General features: G+C 45.4%; 1 protein-coding gene across 1 annotated transcript in view; it reads right to left on the reverse strand.

Moving 5' to 3' along the window:
* Nucleotides 1-16,881, reverse strand: part of LOC108579895 (microtubule-associated protein futsch-like) — a 47,977-nt gene that overhangs the window by 22,128 nt on the left and 8,968 nt on the right. Inside the window, exons 3-11 of the mRNA XM_017943515.1 lie at nt 14,383-16,785; nt 13,133-13,237; nt 12,672-12,977; nt 11,694-11,828; nt 8,131-9,696; nt 3,620-8,058; nt 2,840-3,536; nt 2,383-2,682; nt 1,345-2,301 (exon numbers count right to left, since the gene is read on the reverse strand). Coding sequence (XP_017799004.1) covers nt 1,345-2,301; nt 2,383-2,682; nt 2,840-3,536; nt 3,620-8,058; nt 8,131-9,696; nt 11,694-11,828; nt 12,672-12,977; nt 13,133-13,237; nt 14,383-16,785 — 10,908 coding nt within the window. The remainder of the gene's footprint in view (nt 1-1,344; nt 2,302-2,382; nt 2,683-2,839; nt 3,537-3,619; nt 8,059-8,130; nt 9,697-11,693; nt 11,829-12,671; nt 12,978-13,132; nt 13,238-14,382; nt 16,786-16,881) is intronic.

The following is a 16,881-nucleotide window of genomic DNA, read 5'->3' on the forward strand; positions in this document are numbered from 1 at the left end:
AATTATGAATATTTATTTATTACGAATATTTTAAATATTACGAATACTTTTACGTAGCACGTTAAATACGTTTTCTCAGTGTCCAAATATTTTTGGCAGCAACTTATACACGTTCCTCGACCAAGATTTCAGTTTGTGTGTACAACGTTCTACGACCCACGGGACACCACGAGGAAACAAAACTTCACGAGTTATTCCCTCGTTTCATCCTTATAAACATAAATGGTCGGGGTAAAAAAAAAAGAAGAAGAACCAACGTTACCGCGTGGTTAAAAATAAAACGAATCTATATCCCCCCGTTACACATTCTAACGTAACAGCGAGACAAACTTCAAACTCGTATCGTCCTCGAGTTTCGCCGATAATGGCACACAAACACTCCACACGATCATGAATATTCAACGCTTACTTCCGATCAGCCAATTCGCTGGGTCGAGCGCAAACATGCTCGATCATCGACCACGATGATCGTTCCCGTCGATCTTTCACGTGGATCGCGTCACCATCGCAGTTCCTCATTCTTCATTTCACGAGCGTGTCAAACGAGACACACGGCTCGTCACGACGTGAGGAACTGTTCGGCATAAATAATAATAAAAAAAAAAAAACGATCGGATACACCGTTCGCGTGTGTCACACTGTGATGTACACACGATCTCAGTAGTCGTCTGTGAACGAACCAAGCGAAACGGAACTTTTTCGAATGTACGCGCTCCCGATGTGAACGCTACGACGGAACTCGTGCCACTGATACGCGACCCCCGATAACACCGATCCTACAGAGTCACTGCGCATGCGCGGCGCGGTGCTCCTCTAGCACGTGGCGAAGGTTATCGCGGAGGAAAGTCCGTCTTCCGGTGAGAGCATCGATCGATCGATCGATCCACGATCTGCGACGCACAAGTGACAGAAATGCATTTTTTCACTCACGTAGAATTCTTTTTTCTTTGAAATAAAGATTTTTCAAATATTTACTGCCACGATAAATGCAGATTAATCGTAATTTTCTGAATTAGAATCGTCACATTTTTCGCGAGTTCGTGCAGTTCGGAATTTGGAATATCTCATAGTGTTCGGAATAGAGCGTAGCTCCTTCGATCGTAACGATTGAAGGCGTCTGGTAGCGCGAGAAAGCAGGCCGGTCGATACCATTACCGGGTTAGTTATTCAAACTTCTGCAAGTTTTAACGCATTCCGAGGGCCGAGACTTTCAAGGAATGTTCGAGTACGAACACCACCTGGGGCGTGTATCATAAATCTTAGACACGTCGTTCCATCGACTCGTCTAGAATTCTCCGTTTAATTGAAGAAATTCGGATGGTGTAAAGTAAGAAACAAACTCACCTCTAGTCTTTCGGTAGCTTTCAACAGTCTGTCGTAATCGACAGATCCCTGGACAGTCAGCAATTCCATCATGTAGTCAGCTTCCTGAACCGATTGCTGCACCATTTCCAATTGTCTCTCGAATCGTCTCCACAAACCTAGCCTGTTGTTCAGCGCGGCAAGCAGGCGACTGCATCTGGCCTCTAAATTAGTGTGCGTGTCCTGAAGATTGGAAATGTCTCGTTCGACGCTGACCGGAGAGACGGAAACTCTCATCCCGGTGGGCAGAGTGTGCAGCATTTGTCGAAGTCCCATGATATCCTGCCACAGCATCGCCAGTTCATCAGCGACCGTTTGACATCGTTCAACAGCTGCTGCTACAACGTCGCTTCCCTGTCGTTCGCTTCCCTCGCACTGGTCTAACGTAGCTGATTGCCGTTGATGAGCTTTCCTAACGCGGCTCAGGCCGCGCTGGATCGCCTGAAGCCTTTCCCTGAGCAACTGTGCCGCGTCCAACTCCTCCCCGATCTGATTCTCTATTCTACGAGCCGCGGACAGTAAAACGCCGACTTTCTCGCTCTCCGCCACCGGAAGTAATCCGAGACGACCTAATTCGTCCTGGATGAGGGAGATCCTGTCAAATAAAACGGTTAATCTTTCGATGTACAAATCTAACTCCTCTCCGGTCCTCAGAACACCGTGGAAACCGTCGATCGTCATTCTCAGTTCGTTCAATTCTCTCTCGAGCAGTTTCAACTTCTCGTTCGACGAGATTTCGTCGGAAGAGATGCTTCTCGTCACTTCTTCCTGGATGTTGCGGATCTGTTCGGTCACGTCGCCCCAGCGATCTTGAACCTCGCGATGGAACTGTCTTTGCAGCATCTCGTCCGACAAGGGAATTATTCTGAGTGCCTGTTCGAAGCTGTTGTTAGCTTCTTCTCGGATGTTGTTGTGGACTTCGTATTGTGCTTTCAATTCCTAACGAGAGAAGAGCGACGGACGGTGTAAGACTGAAGTTTACGATTCTGTGGGATATCAATTGTGTCCGAGATCACTTACCCAGAATTGTCGTATATGACCTCCGGAGGGATCGCTGAGTTTGCTCAATTCCTTCTCCACCGTGGACATCCAGTTTTCTAATCGATTCATCAAAGCTTCCTGATTACACCAGCTCTCTTTAAACGCCATCAATCTCCTCAAAGAAGACTCCACGTTGTCTCGAAGCTTCACGATCACGTCTAAAGCTTCACCGTAACAATCCTCGGGATCTTCGATGTTCACCAGATCTTGGAGGCTTTGAGCAACGTTTAGAAGCTGAATGAGCCTGGCGTGATGCGTCGCCACGTCGGTTACCAGAGACTGAAAAATGAAATATCACGTATGCACGATGCAATTCTCCGGAGGAAATCCATACGCGTTAAATATTCGATGTCAGACAATGTTACATAAACGTTAACACGAATTGATTCACACCAGTCGAAAAATAGACTACCCTTGTAAACGGAGAAGAACTCACCTGATACAAGGAGATGTACTGATCGTAATCAGACGAGGTCACCGTCTGTAGATCAGGGACTCGTTGATGAGCAACCTGAAGCCATCCTCTCTCCTCCTTCATGCCTTGTTCCAAGAGGATCCATCTAGATGCAGCTAGCGCCATTTGCTGAGCCCTGGACGCAGCTTGATCCAACATAGACGTAGCTCTGCTGTGCAGTTCTTCGTGAAGATCGGAGTACTTGGTTCTCGTTTCTGGGTCCAAGTTGCCTTCCAACGATTCCAGGATCGCTCGACAGTGATTCAGATTCACGAAGAACTGCCTGTGCTTCTGCATCTCGTCTTGAAGATATTCCAACCCCCTCACAGATATAGGACTCTGCAGCCTGTTCTCCGCAACTTTGGTGGTATTAGCAAATTCTCGAAGGGTTTGTTCGTATTCCTCAGCCAGGGCTAGTAGCTGATAAAGACGTTCGCGTTCGATGCATATTTCGTGTTCGATTATTTTCGTTGTCTCGTGAGCTGCGTAGGTTTCCTCGGGAATGTGTTTTCCAGGGTAATCGCGCAACAGTTCGTGCGAGGTAGCGAGCAGCGACGCTGTCTTCCACATGTGACAACGATTTGTGTTCTCCAGTTCGTCGAGCATTTGAAGCTTCCATTTCGTGGACGCTTCCTGCTCGACCACGTCGTTCAACAGTTCGCGTTCCTTTTCGATCAACCTGTTGCAACAATTAAGATAACACGTTGTAAACTTACCTCGTTCAGTTTGTTCCATCGAACTACTTAAGGAGAGAAACGTTACCTGTACATCTTGCTCACTCCGTTAACAAATTCGTCCCACCTGGCTAGCTCGTTAGTAAGGTACTTCTCGCCGTCGTTAGTCGCGTCCTCGATCATTTTCACCTGACGCATAAGAGCATCGAGGCGGTCCTGCAAATCGTTACGAACCTCTGCTGGATAATTCGTCTCCACCAACTTCCAGATGTTCTTCAACTCCTGTATATTCTCCTCGACGTTCTCCACTTCGTCCTTCAGCTCCATGTAGGTCTGGTCGACGTGAGACGGGCCAGATGGACACTCTTTGCTCAACAAGACTCTGTATTTGATTGTCTCCAACCAGGTAGAAATCGTTTCCACGATAACGTCTAAACTCTCCTCCAATGCAATCGCATCCTTCTCCTGAGCAGCTTCTCTCAGGTGAGACAATTCCTTTCTCACATCAGCTGCACGCTCCTCGACCAATTTTTCATCGTTCGCCATTTTGTCCAAGTAAGCTATATGAAGGATATTTCCTAAGTGACTCGCTTGTTTCACGTTTCGAAGAGACTGCATTCTGTCGGTGATAACTTTGGTGGTCTGATTGCTCTGAGTGATCTGATGCTGAGGCTCGAACTCTCTAGTCTCAGCTAAGAGGAAGGCCTTCGAACTGGCACCCTTCTGTGGGACAGTGTGAGTCAATTCCCAAGAAGATTGGTCTTTCTTGGAAGATTCGCTGATTATGTCCGCGTAGGTTTTGATTTTAGGTCGTTCCTCCTCCACTATCGCTGTCTCGACAGGTGACAGAGGTTCCTCTGTGGTGTCCATTGGTTCAGGAGAAGGCAAAGACGAGTCCACCCTCTCTTTGCTCAAGCTCCACACATCCTGCGTCTCTTTAACAGCCGTTGGTTCCGTCGCCACGACGAACGGCGTGGTCTGCACGCTTTCTTCGACGTCGTCGAGCCTCTCTGCTTGCTCGGAGACTCTCTCCAAGTGAGCAGCGTCGCCTGGGGGAGACTTCTCTTTGCCCACGTTTTTCTTAGCCACGTCCGAGTAAGACAGCTTCAAAGACACGTCTCGGGACTCGACAGGCTGTCCAAATATGGATTCCAGCTCCTTTTCACCTGGCGTGCTGATTTCGATGGTCTTGTGTCTCCTCTTTCTCTTCTGTTTCTTTCCGACGTTGCTATCGTCTAGTTTTTCTGTGGTGCTCAAGTCTTCGGTGACGGTTGTGTCTTGAGAAGTGTCGGTTAATTTACTGGCAGCGTCAGTTGTGCCGCTAGACAATTCTATCGTAGCTTGCTCAACTTCGATGTCTACTTCTTTTTCTTCTATCAGAGGAGCTATTGATTCTTCAGGTTCTAACTTAACTTCGACATGTTCAGAGGATTCCTGCAAACTTTCTTCCACCTTTTTACACTCTTCTGGACCAGACACCTCCTCAGCTTCCGCGCCTCTCGTCGTTCCCGAGTAATCCTTCGTTTCTTGTACTTGTACATCAGGTGCTACTGGAATTTCTGTAAGCTTCAGAGGAGTTTCTACGTCTATCCGCGAGTCCACCACGTCCATCGTGGCCTCTATCACGTTCCCTTCTTCGTCCTTAACTACTACGCTCATTCTCTCGTCTACAATTTTAGCTACTCCATTCGTTTGCTGAGAACTCGTCACCAGTGACGGTTTCTCGAATTCGATAATCGTCTGCATACCATCCTCCCGAGTTTCAGGAATACTTTGCACGCTCTCTTCGACCTGAGGAACCAGCTCACTCGTCTTGATCTGTACAGAGCTGTCCAACGTTTCTACTTTGTCCGGAGTGATGGTCTGCGACTGCTCGTCCATAGACTGCTTAACTTCTTCTAGGCTAGTCTGAGCAGAGAGATCGCAGACCTCTACTTTGGAAGAAATGGTAACTGGACTGGTTTGCATCGTAGTTTCCCTGGTTTGTTCACGTGAGATAGTCTGAGATTCTGTTTCTTGAGTAACAGCTTGTCGAGGACTCTCCTCAGGAGTAGTCTGAGTTTCCACCACTTCCACGGAAGGCTGTTCCGTCAAATCTGCTTGGGTATTGAAGTCTAGCGTGATCTTTTCAGGTGAGATAGTCTGAGATTCTGTTTCTTGAGTAACAGCTTGTCGAGGACTCTCCTCAGGAGTGGTCTGAGTTTCCACCACTTCCACGGAAGGCTGTTCCGTCAAATCTGCTTGGATATTGAAGTCCAGCGTGATCTTTTCTGGAGTAACAGGTTTACTGGTTTGTGCTTCTGTTTCGATTGTTTTCGGTACTTCAGGGGTTATGGTTTGAACAGCTATACCACTTAGAACCTTCTCTTCGAGCGGCGGAGGAGTTGTCTGCTGCTCAACGGCGACGACAATCTTCTCCGCAGTCTGAGTCTCCATTTCTGTGGAAGGTGCTGTTGGTGAGGTTTGTGCCTCCATGGAGATCACTTCCGTAGCTACAGTTTGAACGTGAATCTCCTCAGTTTCCGCTGGAACAGCAGCTGGTTCGACGTCTTCGATCGGACTAGTTTGAACAGCGTACTCTTCCATTTTTATAGTAGGCGTTTCCAACGTCTGAGTGCTTACTTCTTCTATTCGAGGCGTTTCTTCCGCGACAGTCTGAGCACCGAAGTCTAACGCTTTCAACGGAGAAGTCTGCATCTCGGTGTGTTGCATGCTCGGTTTCACAGGTTCGAGCTTTTCTTCGGGAACAGTTTGCATGCTGAAGTCTAGGACAGGTAACGGAGACGTCTGCATCTGTGTATGAACCTCTTGTATCTTAGGTGTTTCAATTCTCTCCGGTTCTTCCAGTGGAATCTCCGGTGAAGTTTGCACTTCTTCGTGAACTTCTTCGATCTTTACAACGTCAGCTTCTTCCGTCAATTGTGGCGACGTTTGAACGTAAATTTCTGTCACTTCTTCCTGCTTGGGTGACGTAGCAACGGAGACCTGGAATTCTCGAGGAGCAGTCTGAGTGTCTGCCTCGTTCAACGTGGCGGCTGCTTTCTCGGTGTCCTCCCACTTCTTTTTCTTCTTTTTCTTCTTCGTGGCCTTCGCGTCCTCGCTTTCCGGCGGTGTCACGTCGTCGGTGAACTCTCCTTCGTCTGTGGTGGTTTTCGGGAATTCAGTTTGCTCCTCGTCTCTGGTGCTACGCATCCTCTGCTTCCTCTTCTTTCTCCTCTTCGTTCTCGTCACGCTATCGCCGTCAGGAGTAGTCGTAGACACCATAGTTCTATCCGCCTCGTAACCATCCTCACCTTCCGATGTTTCTTCCTTCAACGACAATTCCAACTCCCTGGATTCAAGCATCTTTGTGATATCAGGCTGAGGTGCATCGCTGACGTTCTTCGAGGAGTCTGACAGAGGAACGTCGATCTCCATCGATTCAGCAATGTTGGATAGAAGAGACGTGCTCGATTTCGTCTCCAAAGACTTCATCGGTGATCCAATCTCTTCTTCGGTCTTTCTATCCAGGTCTACGGTTGTTTCTACTTCAGGTTTCACCGCAGGTTCGACGCGACACTCGTCTTCCTTCTCTGACGTGATCACATTGTCAGAGGTTTCTTCCTTCTCCGAAGTGAAGATGGACTTGTCAGTCTCCTCTTTCTCAGACGTGACGACAGACTTGTCAGAGGTGGCTACGTCTTTCTCCGAAGTGAAGAACTTGTAGAGAGGGACGATTGTCGGTTTGACCAACTGTGGAGACGTTTGGACTATCTTGTCGTCAGAGGTAGCTACGTCTTCCTCCGAAGTGGAGAACTTGTAGAGAGGGACGATTGTCGGTTCAACCAACTGTGGAGAAGTTTGGACTATCTTGTCGTGGATCACAGACTTGCTCTCTTTGTCTGCTGGTAGCCTGATGTCTACGTCCTCTTTCACCATTCGATAGGGAGTTCCTTCTGGTTCGGCTTGACTCTTCACAGACACTGTAGGCTGTATCTCTTCACCTTCCTTTCTCACAGCCAGAGATATCTCGACTTTGTGGAAAATTGGTTTGTATTCTGGTTTCAGAGCTTCGTCCATGAAACCGTCCACCGAATAATCGATCTCAGGGATGAACGAGTCTTTCACTATCTGCTGCTTCACGTTAATCGGAAGAACTTCCGTTTCTTCTTTCTTTCTCGCCTCCAATGGTGTCGCAGACTTCTCCTCTTGCACAGGCTGTTCTCCTGAAATTTGAACCGTCTTTTCTACTCCCGCTGGTACGATTATTGCCGAAGAAACAGGCGCCTCCGTCGTCGTCGCCTCGATCGAAGGTTTTCCCTCTAGTACATCTACGGTGCCAATTGTGTCTGGGTGCTTTTCTACATCTACCGTGCGACCTTCTAGCTCGATACTGGGTGTTTCGCTGGTTACTGGTGCATCGACAGACTTACAGGTCGCTTTAGTTACGCTTGCCACGTCCTCCGATCCGGTCAACGATTCAATCGGAGACTTCGCTACTTCTTCCTGTACCTGTGTCTCGCGTATCCTGATCTCTTCGCTTGGACTCTGCAAACCAGCCGACACTTCAGCATCGATGAACGCCTGACTGGCCGTACGAAGGGACTTTTTTCCATTTACCTCAACCAAGAAATGCTCGTGCTCGTACTTGTCCACTTGCTCGGGCTTCTTCTCGACGAACTCTTGCTTCAGACTCTCCTCTGCTAGTTCACTCGGTACCAGCGACTCTTCCGGACTCTGCACAGGTTCTTCCTTCTCTGCTGGTTCCTCCAGACTCTCTACGATCTCTTCCACTCGAATATCCGCATCAGAAACATTTTCTTCTTCTGTTACAACTTTTTTGCTATCCGGTAAGATTTCTTCTTTCTCTGGCTCCAAAAATCCTATACTCGGATGCATGTCCTTGGCAAACGCACCGAAGAACGGTCCCTGCATAGGAGTCTCGTCAGTCACAATCTCCTCGTCCTTCTTACATTCTTTGTCAGTGACATCCTCGACTGTAACACGATCTACAGCCTTTTCCTCGACCTGTCTTCCATCTGGACCAACGTATCGCTGTTCTTCCTGCTTGATCACGTTGATACTTATATGCGGTATGTTCTTCTCGTCGATCTCTATCTCTTCAGGCTCTTCTATGATCTCCTCTGTAGTTGTCTCCTTACCGTCTATAATTGTAACCTTCCTAATGATCTTCCTAGTTTTTCTGACCACTCTTCTAGTTACCTGCTGCACAACTGCGTGCACGCTCGAGGTTTTCCCTTGGTACTCACCTCCTTCCATCAAAATACCCTCCTCTAGAGGCTGAGGGCTGATATCTCTGATATGCCCCTGTGTAACCGTGTGTGTGTACTGTGGAGCAGATTCGTATTCCTCCACGTTCACATCCTTGAAAGGAGTGCCTGTGGCCACTCTGCCACCGTAAATCTGCTTGGTAGTGGTCTCTATGGTTCCGTTAGGCTTCATGGTAGTCATTGTCACCTGCTGGTCCCTCATGGTAGCCTCTGAGAAGGCTTGCACCACAGAAGGAGCATCTCCAATCGCGGTGGACATCGAGGATACGTGTTGCTGGGTGGTTTGTCTACTGGTCACCGTGGTTCGTCTCAATTTCCTCACAATGATCCTCTTCGAGCCATCTTCGTCTACGACGACCTCTGTGGTCACGTCGTCAGGTTCTACGAGGACAGTTTCGAAGGACTGCGGAGCTGCGTGAACGATATTCAACTCGCTGGTGGTGTTGTCGGTGTTCGTTGGATCTTGGTACTTCATATCGACGACTATGTCGTCCGCTATCACATCTGGACGTTCTTGAACGACTTCCTGAGTGGAACTCGTCGGTAGATTCTTCGTGGCTATCTCGATCACCTCGTGATCACCTTCGGTGGTTTTCACGATTGTTATCGTTTCCTGAGTTGTCGGAAGAGTCTCGAGGGTAGGATCCGTAGTTTGCGTAGTCAACGAGTGACATACAGCCGGTACGATTTGGTTGGTGGAGGTTTGCTTGGTGAGCTGTTGCGGTTTCTCGACAACGTCGTTCGCCAGCAAACTCTGTCCTGTTTGCAGAGAAACGTCAGCGAGAGATGGCATGCTACTACTATCGAGGGACGAGTGAATCGAGGGTGCCTGATCTAGGGTAGCGTCATCTCGGTCTGACGTTTCGTCGGCTCGCGCTTCTTCGTCGCAGATCTCCTGGAAAAATCGAAGAAACGATTCTATGTTCAAGACTACCTGTTCTCACGTCCCTCAATTTCATTATCGTCTTCTGCTGCAGGTTAATTGTCTCTTTTTCTATTTACTCTCTTATTCTTCCTAGTACACTTTGTGACTCGTTACATCTTGCGTGTACTGTTAGAGATTCTTGGTGAGTAGAATTTCGAAAACAGAATGATGTTTTATATTTGTGCGTGACATGTGACTGAGAAGCTCTAATGGAGAAGTTTAAATTTTGCTACGCTCGAAGCTTGTAAATTGAAACGTTCGTAAAGGAAGTTCGAATTTTCGTTCAACAGTCGAAATGTCTGTTACGAAACGCGACAGAACGGTGACGTAGGTGAAAGAAGAAGCGCCCGGTGGTTTCGAGGTAGCAGAATTTAATGCGTCGATTGTTAATGACAGCACCACGTTAATCACTGGTTTGTTACGTGAGATTCGACATTGGTTGTTACATGATTTTCATGGTCCTTGGCTATTTCGATCGGTCTAGCGGCACCTGCATGATGTACGATGGATACGGAGACGGAAGAATTATTTAGAAAACATGATCGTCGAGGAGCGAGAACGAGAATATTCGCAGGCAAGAACACTCCGCGTAACACTGTCGTATTTTTAGATACGAAATGTGAATGCTACGTTCGACTTTATTTTAATGCGTTTATTTTTGCCACGCTAAGAGGTTTGTGTGTGCGTGTATATATATATACATAAATATAAAAAAGAAAAAAAAGGTGTATACATAAGAGAGAGAGAGAGAGAGAGAGAGAGAGAGAGTCGATAATTTATCCAAACTGTGAACGTGTACACATTTAAGCGAACCAAAGTATACAGAGCGACTACTGTTGAGAAAAAAATAAGAAAAAAATTCAAGAGAGATAACGACAGAGTTGAAATTAGATCGAAGTGGAAAGAAAGAAAGAGAAGAATAATTCTTTTTTCGAAAAAGTAATAATTCGTCGTTATTTCCACACATACACATATGTACACGAGAAGATACACATATATACGCAGATCTTCTTGGCGGTAAATCGGGGGATAAATAAAAAAGGGGGGAAGATGGGGATTAATGAGAATACTTTAATTACAGCATGAAAAAAATTACAGAGTAATTGTATTAACATTCCTTAAACAAAATGCTGCGCCTATACAATTACATCCATTACCTTAAGCTAAAGGAACATAAAAAGTGCGTTATATGTAGTACAAATAAATACACGATGAGATTTGTGAGAAGAAAAAAAAAAAATAAGTACGTTTGGTGCGATGAAAAATGTATAAAAAAAAAAAAAAAAAGAAAAGAGAGAGATAAATGATCCATGTGTGTTGAATGTTTCTTTCTTTTTGTGGTGTGATGCGTCAACAAGCCCAGATGAGAAGAGATTATTAATCGCGATGATGAAGAAACGAAGAAAAAAAAAAGAAAGAATTACACACGTGTAAATTGTTCGCAAAAACAACCTTTATCCTTGCTCCAGAATTGACCCATTGAAGCAGCGAAAGAGAAAAACCAAAAAAAGAAGAATGTTACATGCTTGACTAAAAAATACGTCTATCACCCTGCTCCCGTCATTTTTTCTATGGTACAATTCTCCCCCATATACGTACTGTGTACATCCGTGTTACTCTTGAAGAAAGGAGAGACCTCCCCTTGCTTCGATGCAACAGATCGAACCAATTCTCTCTTTCGTCTCCCAGAATAGACTCGAAATCGACTACAAACTGTGACCTTTTTTTACACGTTCAAAATTAATCGACGACGTTACGTCTGTTTGCATATGTATACATATAAGTATACATGTACAAGAGGTGCGACAGATATTTGCCGAGCGTTTCTTTTTTTTTTCTTTTCTTTTCTTTGGCATCCGTTATATGTATATCTTTCGATTTTTCACCGATTTATTAATCGCGATGATCGTGTGTGTGTGTGTGTGTGCACATTATTCACGAAATCGTTGCACGAAGACGTTGGATACCTGCTGCCTTTGCTGCAGACGCGACATCACCTCCAACAGCGCATTCTTCAGGACCTTTGCCAGCGTGCTGATTTCTGGCAGCGATTCAAGCTCCGACACCCGTTGCGCGTGACTGCTTAGCTCGTCCTGCAAAGCCTGTCCGCAGAGGGACACAGACACAGACATATGTCGTTTACGTGCGTGATCGTTTCGATGTGGGTCCGGCTTAAAAATACACCGCGCGCGCCGCCATTCTATAAACGGGGGATTACGAGATCGCGCGGGAGAGCATAGGAACAGGCCCGCGGGTTGCCAAACCGAACGATACTCGCGATTTTTAAGCGCGAATCTCTCGACGATCCTTCGATCGATAATCGGGCGATAGATATTGAAAGATTGCGGCGTTGAAGCTTGAAACGTTGAAATTTTGGGCGATTTTCAGTGGAACATTGAAAAGTGAAACGTTGCAATTTTGGGCGATTTTCAATGAGATATCAAAAGGCGAAAAGTTGAAATTCCGGCGATTCTCAGTGAGATGTTAAAAAGCGAAGCGTTGAAATTTTGGGCGATTTTCAGTGAAATATTAAAATATGAAACGTTGAAGTTTTGGGCGATTTTCCATGAAATATTAAAATACGAAACGTTGAAATTTAGGCGATTTCCAATGAAATATTAAAAAGCGCAACCTTTAAATTTGGGCGATTCTCAACGAAATATTAAAAGGCGATACTTTTAAATTTGGGCGATTCTCAACGAAATATTAGGATTGCGAAAAGTTGAAGTTCCAGCGATTTTAATGAAAGCGGATGAAAAAAGGGGGAATCAAGAAATATTTGATTCGAATGTTTTCTTTTTTCATAAAGATCAATTAACGTTCGTTTAATTGGCAAAATAGTTCATGTGTCAAATATTCTTCGATTCTCTGTGTACAGCCGAGCGTTTTATTCTACCACCACCAAAGTTAACTGAAAATAAAGTCTTCCCTTAACGTGGACGCACCTTGTTCGTGGCAATCGGTTCTTGCTCCTTTATGCCCGCCACGATGTTCTTCAGCCAGGCGTCAGTCTCGTCCAAGAATTGTTTATAGACGTGAATATCGTGGCCACGTTGCTCGTATTGACTCCGTGCGCCCTCCAGGGTAGCACGTCCCTGTTCAGCTTGCGTCAACAGGGTGGAGATGCGAGTTTGAACTTCCGCTAGATTCGACAGAAGCTTCTGCGCCTCTGTGTCCGCTGGAATTTTACGTAATTCTTCCTCCATCTGATCAGCTTCTTCCTTGTAGTTTCGCAGATCCGTCAGTAAGTTCTGAAAATAATCGTCACGCCTTCGCTTACCTGACAACATCACAATTTCAACGCATTTCTACGAAAACGCCGTTGGCACAAATTGCACAGTTCGACGGTAAAAGAAAAAAATGGTAAAATATTCCTTCTTTACTCGTTTCTCACGTATTTTCTCACCATGAGCGCAGACAGCATGGAGTCTATGCTATCTCGTGGCAAGTAAGTTCCTTTCAGGTTCGATATACTCAGCTGTAGAACCATCAGCCGTTCCTGTATGATGTCCTGTAACACAGGAACGAATTAATCAACGTCGGGGTTAATTGAAACGGCGAAGAAGAAACTATGACGTGCAGATCAGGAGCTTCAATCTCAATCTGTTAATTAATGGATTAGGGGAACTCGTCAAACCTTGAACAAACTGTAACATGAGGGTAGGCAAAACGTGTAGAAAAAAGAAACAAGAGTCTGGCATAATTGTAAATTAGGGAACTTCGAAAACACGATCATCATGCAGGTTCGATAAAAAAAAAAAAGGGGGGGAAAAAATAGGGGTTAAGAATACGTTATCGTAAAAACTACAGGGTTTTTCAAAATTTACATTGTATACGTTAAACCTTCGAATCGGAAGGAATATTCTCTCTTAGACGTCAGATGGTAAGAGAGAAAGCTGTAAAGAAGTATAAGAAAAATCGTAGATTTTTTCTAAAGAGGGACAACGTATCGAATACTTCGTAACGTGTCGCGTGGCTACGAACTGCTTCGTTAAACGGGACGAAAATCGTTCTAAAAAGATCATTTTTCGCCAATTTTTCACGCGGGAAGTTCAAAAATGTCGATCTACTTAAACCGCAACGCAAGCCGAAAATCAAGTTACGCTCGTGCACTGCTGAAAAACTACTTAAGCATGCATGTCAAGCAAAGAAAGAATAGAAAAAAAGGGAGAAGAGATTCTTCGAAGCAACAGCGAACTAATAGGCGTTAACAGTAGCGATAGCCAAAAACAGCGTCTAGCAAACAGTGAAAACGCAAAGAGTCAGCGAAGTAGAGATAGTACGAGATCACGCTGGAAGGTAAGTAATAGTACAGAGGTCGAGAAAAGGTGAGAAACTGACCGATCGGGAAGAACAGTACACTTACAGAGAAGGAGACGAAAGAAGAAGAAAAAAAAGAAGAAAGAAATAGAGATAAACTTTCCAGGTCACAAACAGTTACAGGAAACACCTGTGCCAAGCACACGCACTCACACACACACACACGCGTGTTACTTAATAGGTAAATAGTAGACATACACGCGAATCCAACACACAGAACAGAACAGCAATAACAATAATTAATAATAATAATAACAGTAACAACAACAAGGACAGTGAACTCTTTTGAAGCTCGATCGGGTAAAAAATCGAGCGCTGCTTGTGTCGTGATCGCACCTTGATCCCTCGTATCCTCTTATCAGCCTCATCTTCAGCTACCTCCATCTCTCTCTCCGTCTCCACGATTCGAGCGTGCTGCTGCATCGTCGATCCTTTTTCTATACCTAAATGTTCCTTAGGATCTGGACCGTGGTCGGTAGGAGTGTCTGGTAACGAGGAGAAATCACGTGGATCGGAATAAGCGGAGGATTTTTGGTCTAACGTCGAGGATTCTTCGCCAGAAATCGACACATCGACGACAGTGGATCGCGATTTTCTCGCCTCGGAGCTTGACGACGACGATGGAACAGACTCGAACGCTAATTTCGACGATTTCTCGTCGGTTAGAACACAAACAGAGGACGACGATTGAGAAACAGGTTCGCCGACGGGATAGGATAAATCTGACACAGGTTCCTCGATCTTTCCCTGAATCACACCTGTAGACAACTGATCCGTTCTCTGCTCGTTTTCGCTCGACAGGTAAGTACTGTAATCGCTCCAACTACCTATACCACCGGGAAGATCGGCGATCAAACGTTCCGTCTGCGGTCCGCCCATGAAGTAAGAATTCAAGGGACCGCCGTTTCCACCGCGATCGTTCAAACTACTACCATCGTGATCCCCGTCGAAGTTGCCCGGATCGTTCGAATCGTGATTGATACCGTCGGCGGGACTGTCTTTCGGGTAATTAGCTAAGTTCTCGAACAGGTAGCGTTCAGCTTCGTGATAGGGATGTTTGTCTGGCCAGAAGCCGCTATCTAGGGAGAGGAATTTCGAGTTGCTCAGTTCCGAGAAGGTTTTCAAGATCAGAGGAGTTTGAATTGGTTTCTTCTTCTCGGGACTTAGAACGAGGATCTCGTCGGCTATGTAGAATTGAACCTTTGGTTTGGCCGGTTCGATCACGATGTCTACGGTTTCTATCTCCGGTTCGCTGGATATACACTTTTCGAATTCTTCTTCGGTTTCGAGTTGGGCTTGGATAGAGTCCAGTGTTATGGGAGACTCGATTTCGTCGAGAAGAGTTTCTACGGGGATCTCGTCGGTGTCTTGGATTATGCTTTCGAGTTCTTTCACGATCTCTGGCTGGATGTCTTCCAGTTCTTTCGGTTTCACTATTTCTTCTATTTTCAGGATTTCTTCTTGAAGTTTGCCGTTTATTATCACTTCGGCGGACTTGATGATTTTTTCGGGTACTAATTCGAGTGGAATGATTTTATCTTCTTTTATTTCTATCGTTTTCTTCAGCGGTTTCTCTTCGATGATCGATGGTTTGGGTTTGGGTACCTCTTTTGGCTCGATCTTGGTTCTTTCTTCTTCAGGTTTGTCTTTCTTGTCCTTGGGCTTCTCTTCTTTCTTGGGGGTTTCTTTCGCAGGCGGAGTGCTGGGAGGTTCCTCAGTTTTCTGGGGAATTTCCACTTTTTCGTTGTCTTTGAGAAGTTCCTTCTGTGTTTCTTCTTTTACGACGATTTGCTCGGAAACAATCTTCTGTTCGATTACATCTGCAGAAGCGTCTTTGTCTTCTTCCTTAACCTCAGGTAGCAGTTTCTCTTCAATCTCTACCTTTTCAGGTTTCGTATCTACTTTCACTGTTTCTTCAGGTATTGTCACATCTTTTCCTAGATCAGTTACTTCCTTTGAAGTATCTGGAGTTACTGTGGCAGAAGAGTCTGTGCTTAAAGTAATAGAGTCTGTTTCAACTTTGGGTGGAGGTATTTCTTCAGATGCTAATTTCACTGGTGTATCCTGTTCTTCTCGTTTACCTTTCTTCGCCTGTTTATTTTTACGTTTAGATTTTTCTTTCGAAGCAGGCGTTGATTCCTCCTGTTTCATATCTTTCTCCATCTTATCTTCTGATGGTTTAGATGTTTCTACCTTTTCTTCAACGATAGTTTCATTTTTCTTCTCTTCTTCTGCAGCTGGTTTCGGTGCCTCTACTATTTTTTCAGTTGGTTTCGGTGGTTCTACCTTTTCTTCAACTGTTTTTGGTACTTCTACGTTTTCTTCAGTTGGTCTCAATGGCTCCACTTTTTCTTCAACTGCTTTTGGTATCTCTACTTTCTCTTCAGTTGGTTTCGGTGGTTCTGCCTTTTCTTCAACTGTTTTCGGTACTTCTACGTTTTCTTCAGTTAGTCTCAATGGCTCCACTTTTTCTTCAACTGCTTTTGGTATCTCTACTTTCTCTTCAGTTGGTTTCGGTGGTTCTGCCTTTTCTTCAACTGTTTTCGGTACTTCTACGTTTTCTTCAGTTAGTCTCAATGGCTCCACTTTTTCTTCAACTGCTTTTGGTATCTCTACTTTCTCTTCAGTTGGTTTCGGTGGTTCTGCCTTTTCTTCAACTGTTTTCGGTACTTCTACGTTTTCTTCAGTTAGTCTCAATGGCTCCACTTTTTCTTCAACTGCTTTTGGTATCTCTACTTTCTCTTCAGTTGGTTTCGGTGGCTCCACTTTTTCTTCAACTGCTTTTGGCACCTCTACTTCCTCTTCAGTTGGTTTCGGTGGTTCTGCCTTTTCTTC

This window comes from Habropoda laboriosa, unplaced genomic scaffold (genome assembly GCF_001263275.1).
Source record: "Habropoda laboriosa isolate 0110345459 unplaced genomic scaffold, ASM126327v1 scaffold2, whole genome shotgun sequence".
Lineage (NCBI taxonomy): Eukaryota > Metazoa > Arthropoda > Insecta > Hymenoptera > Apidae > Habropoda > Habropoda laboriosa.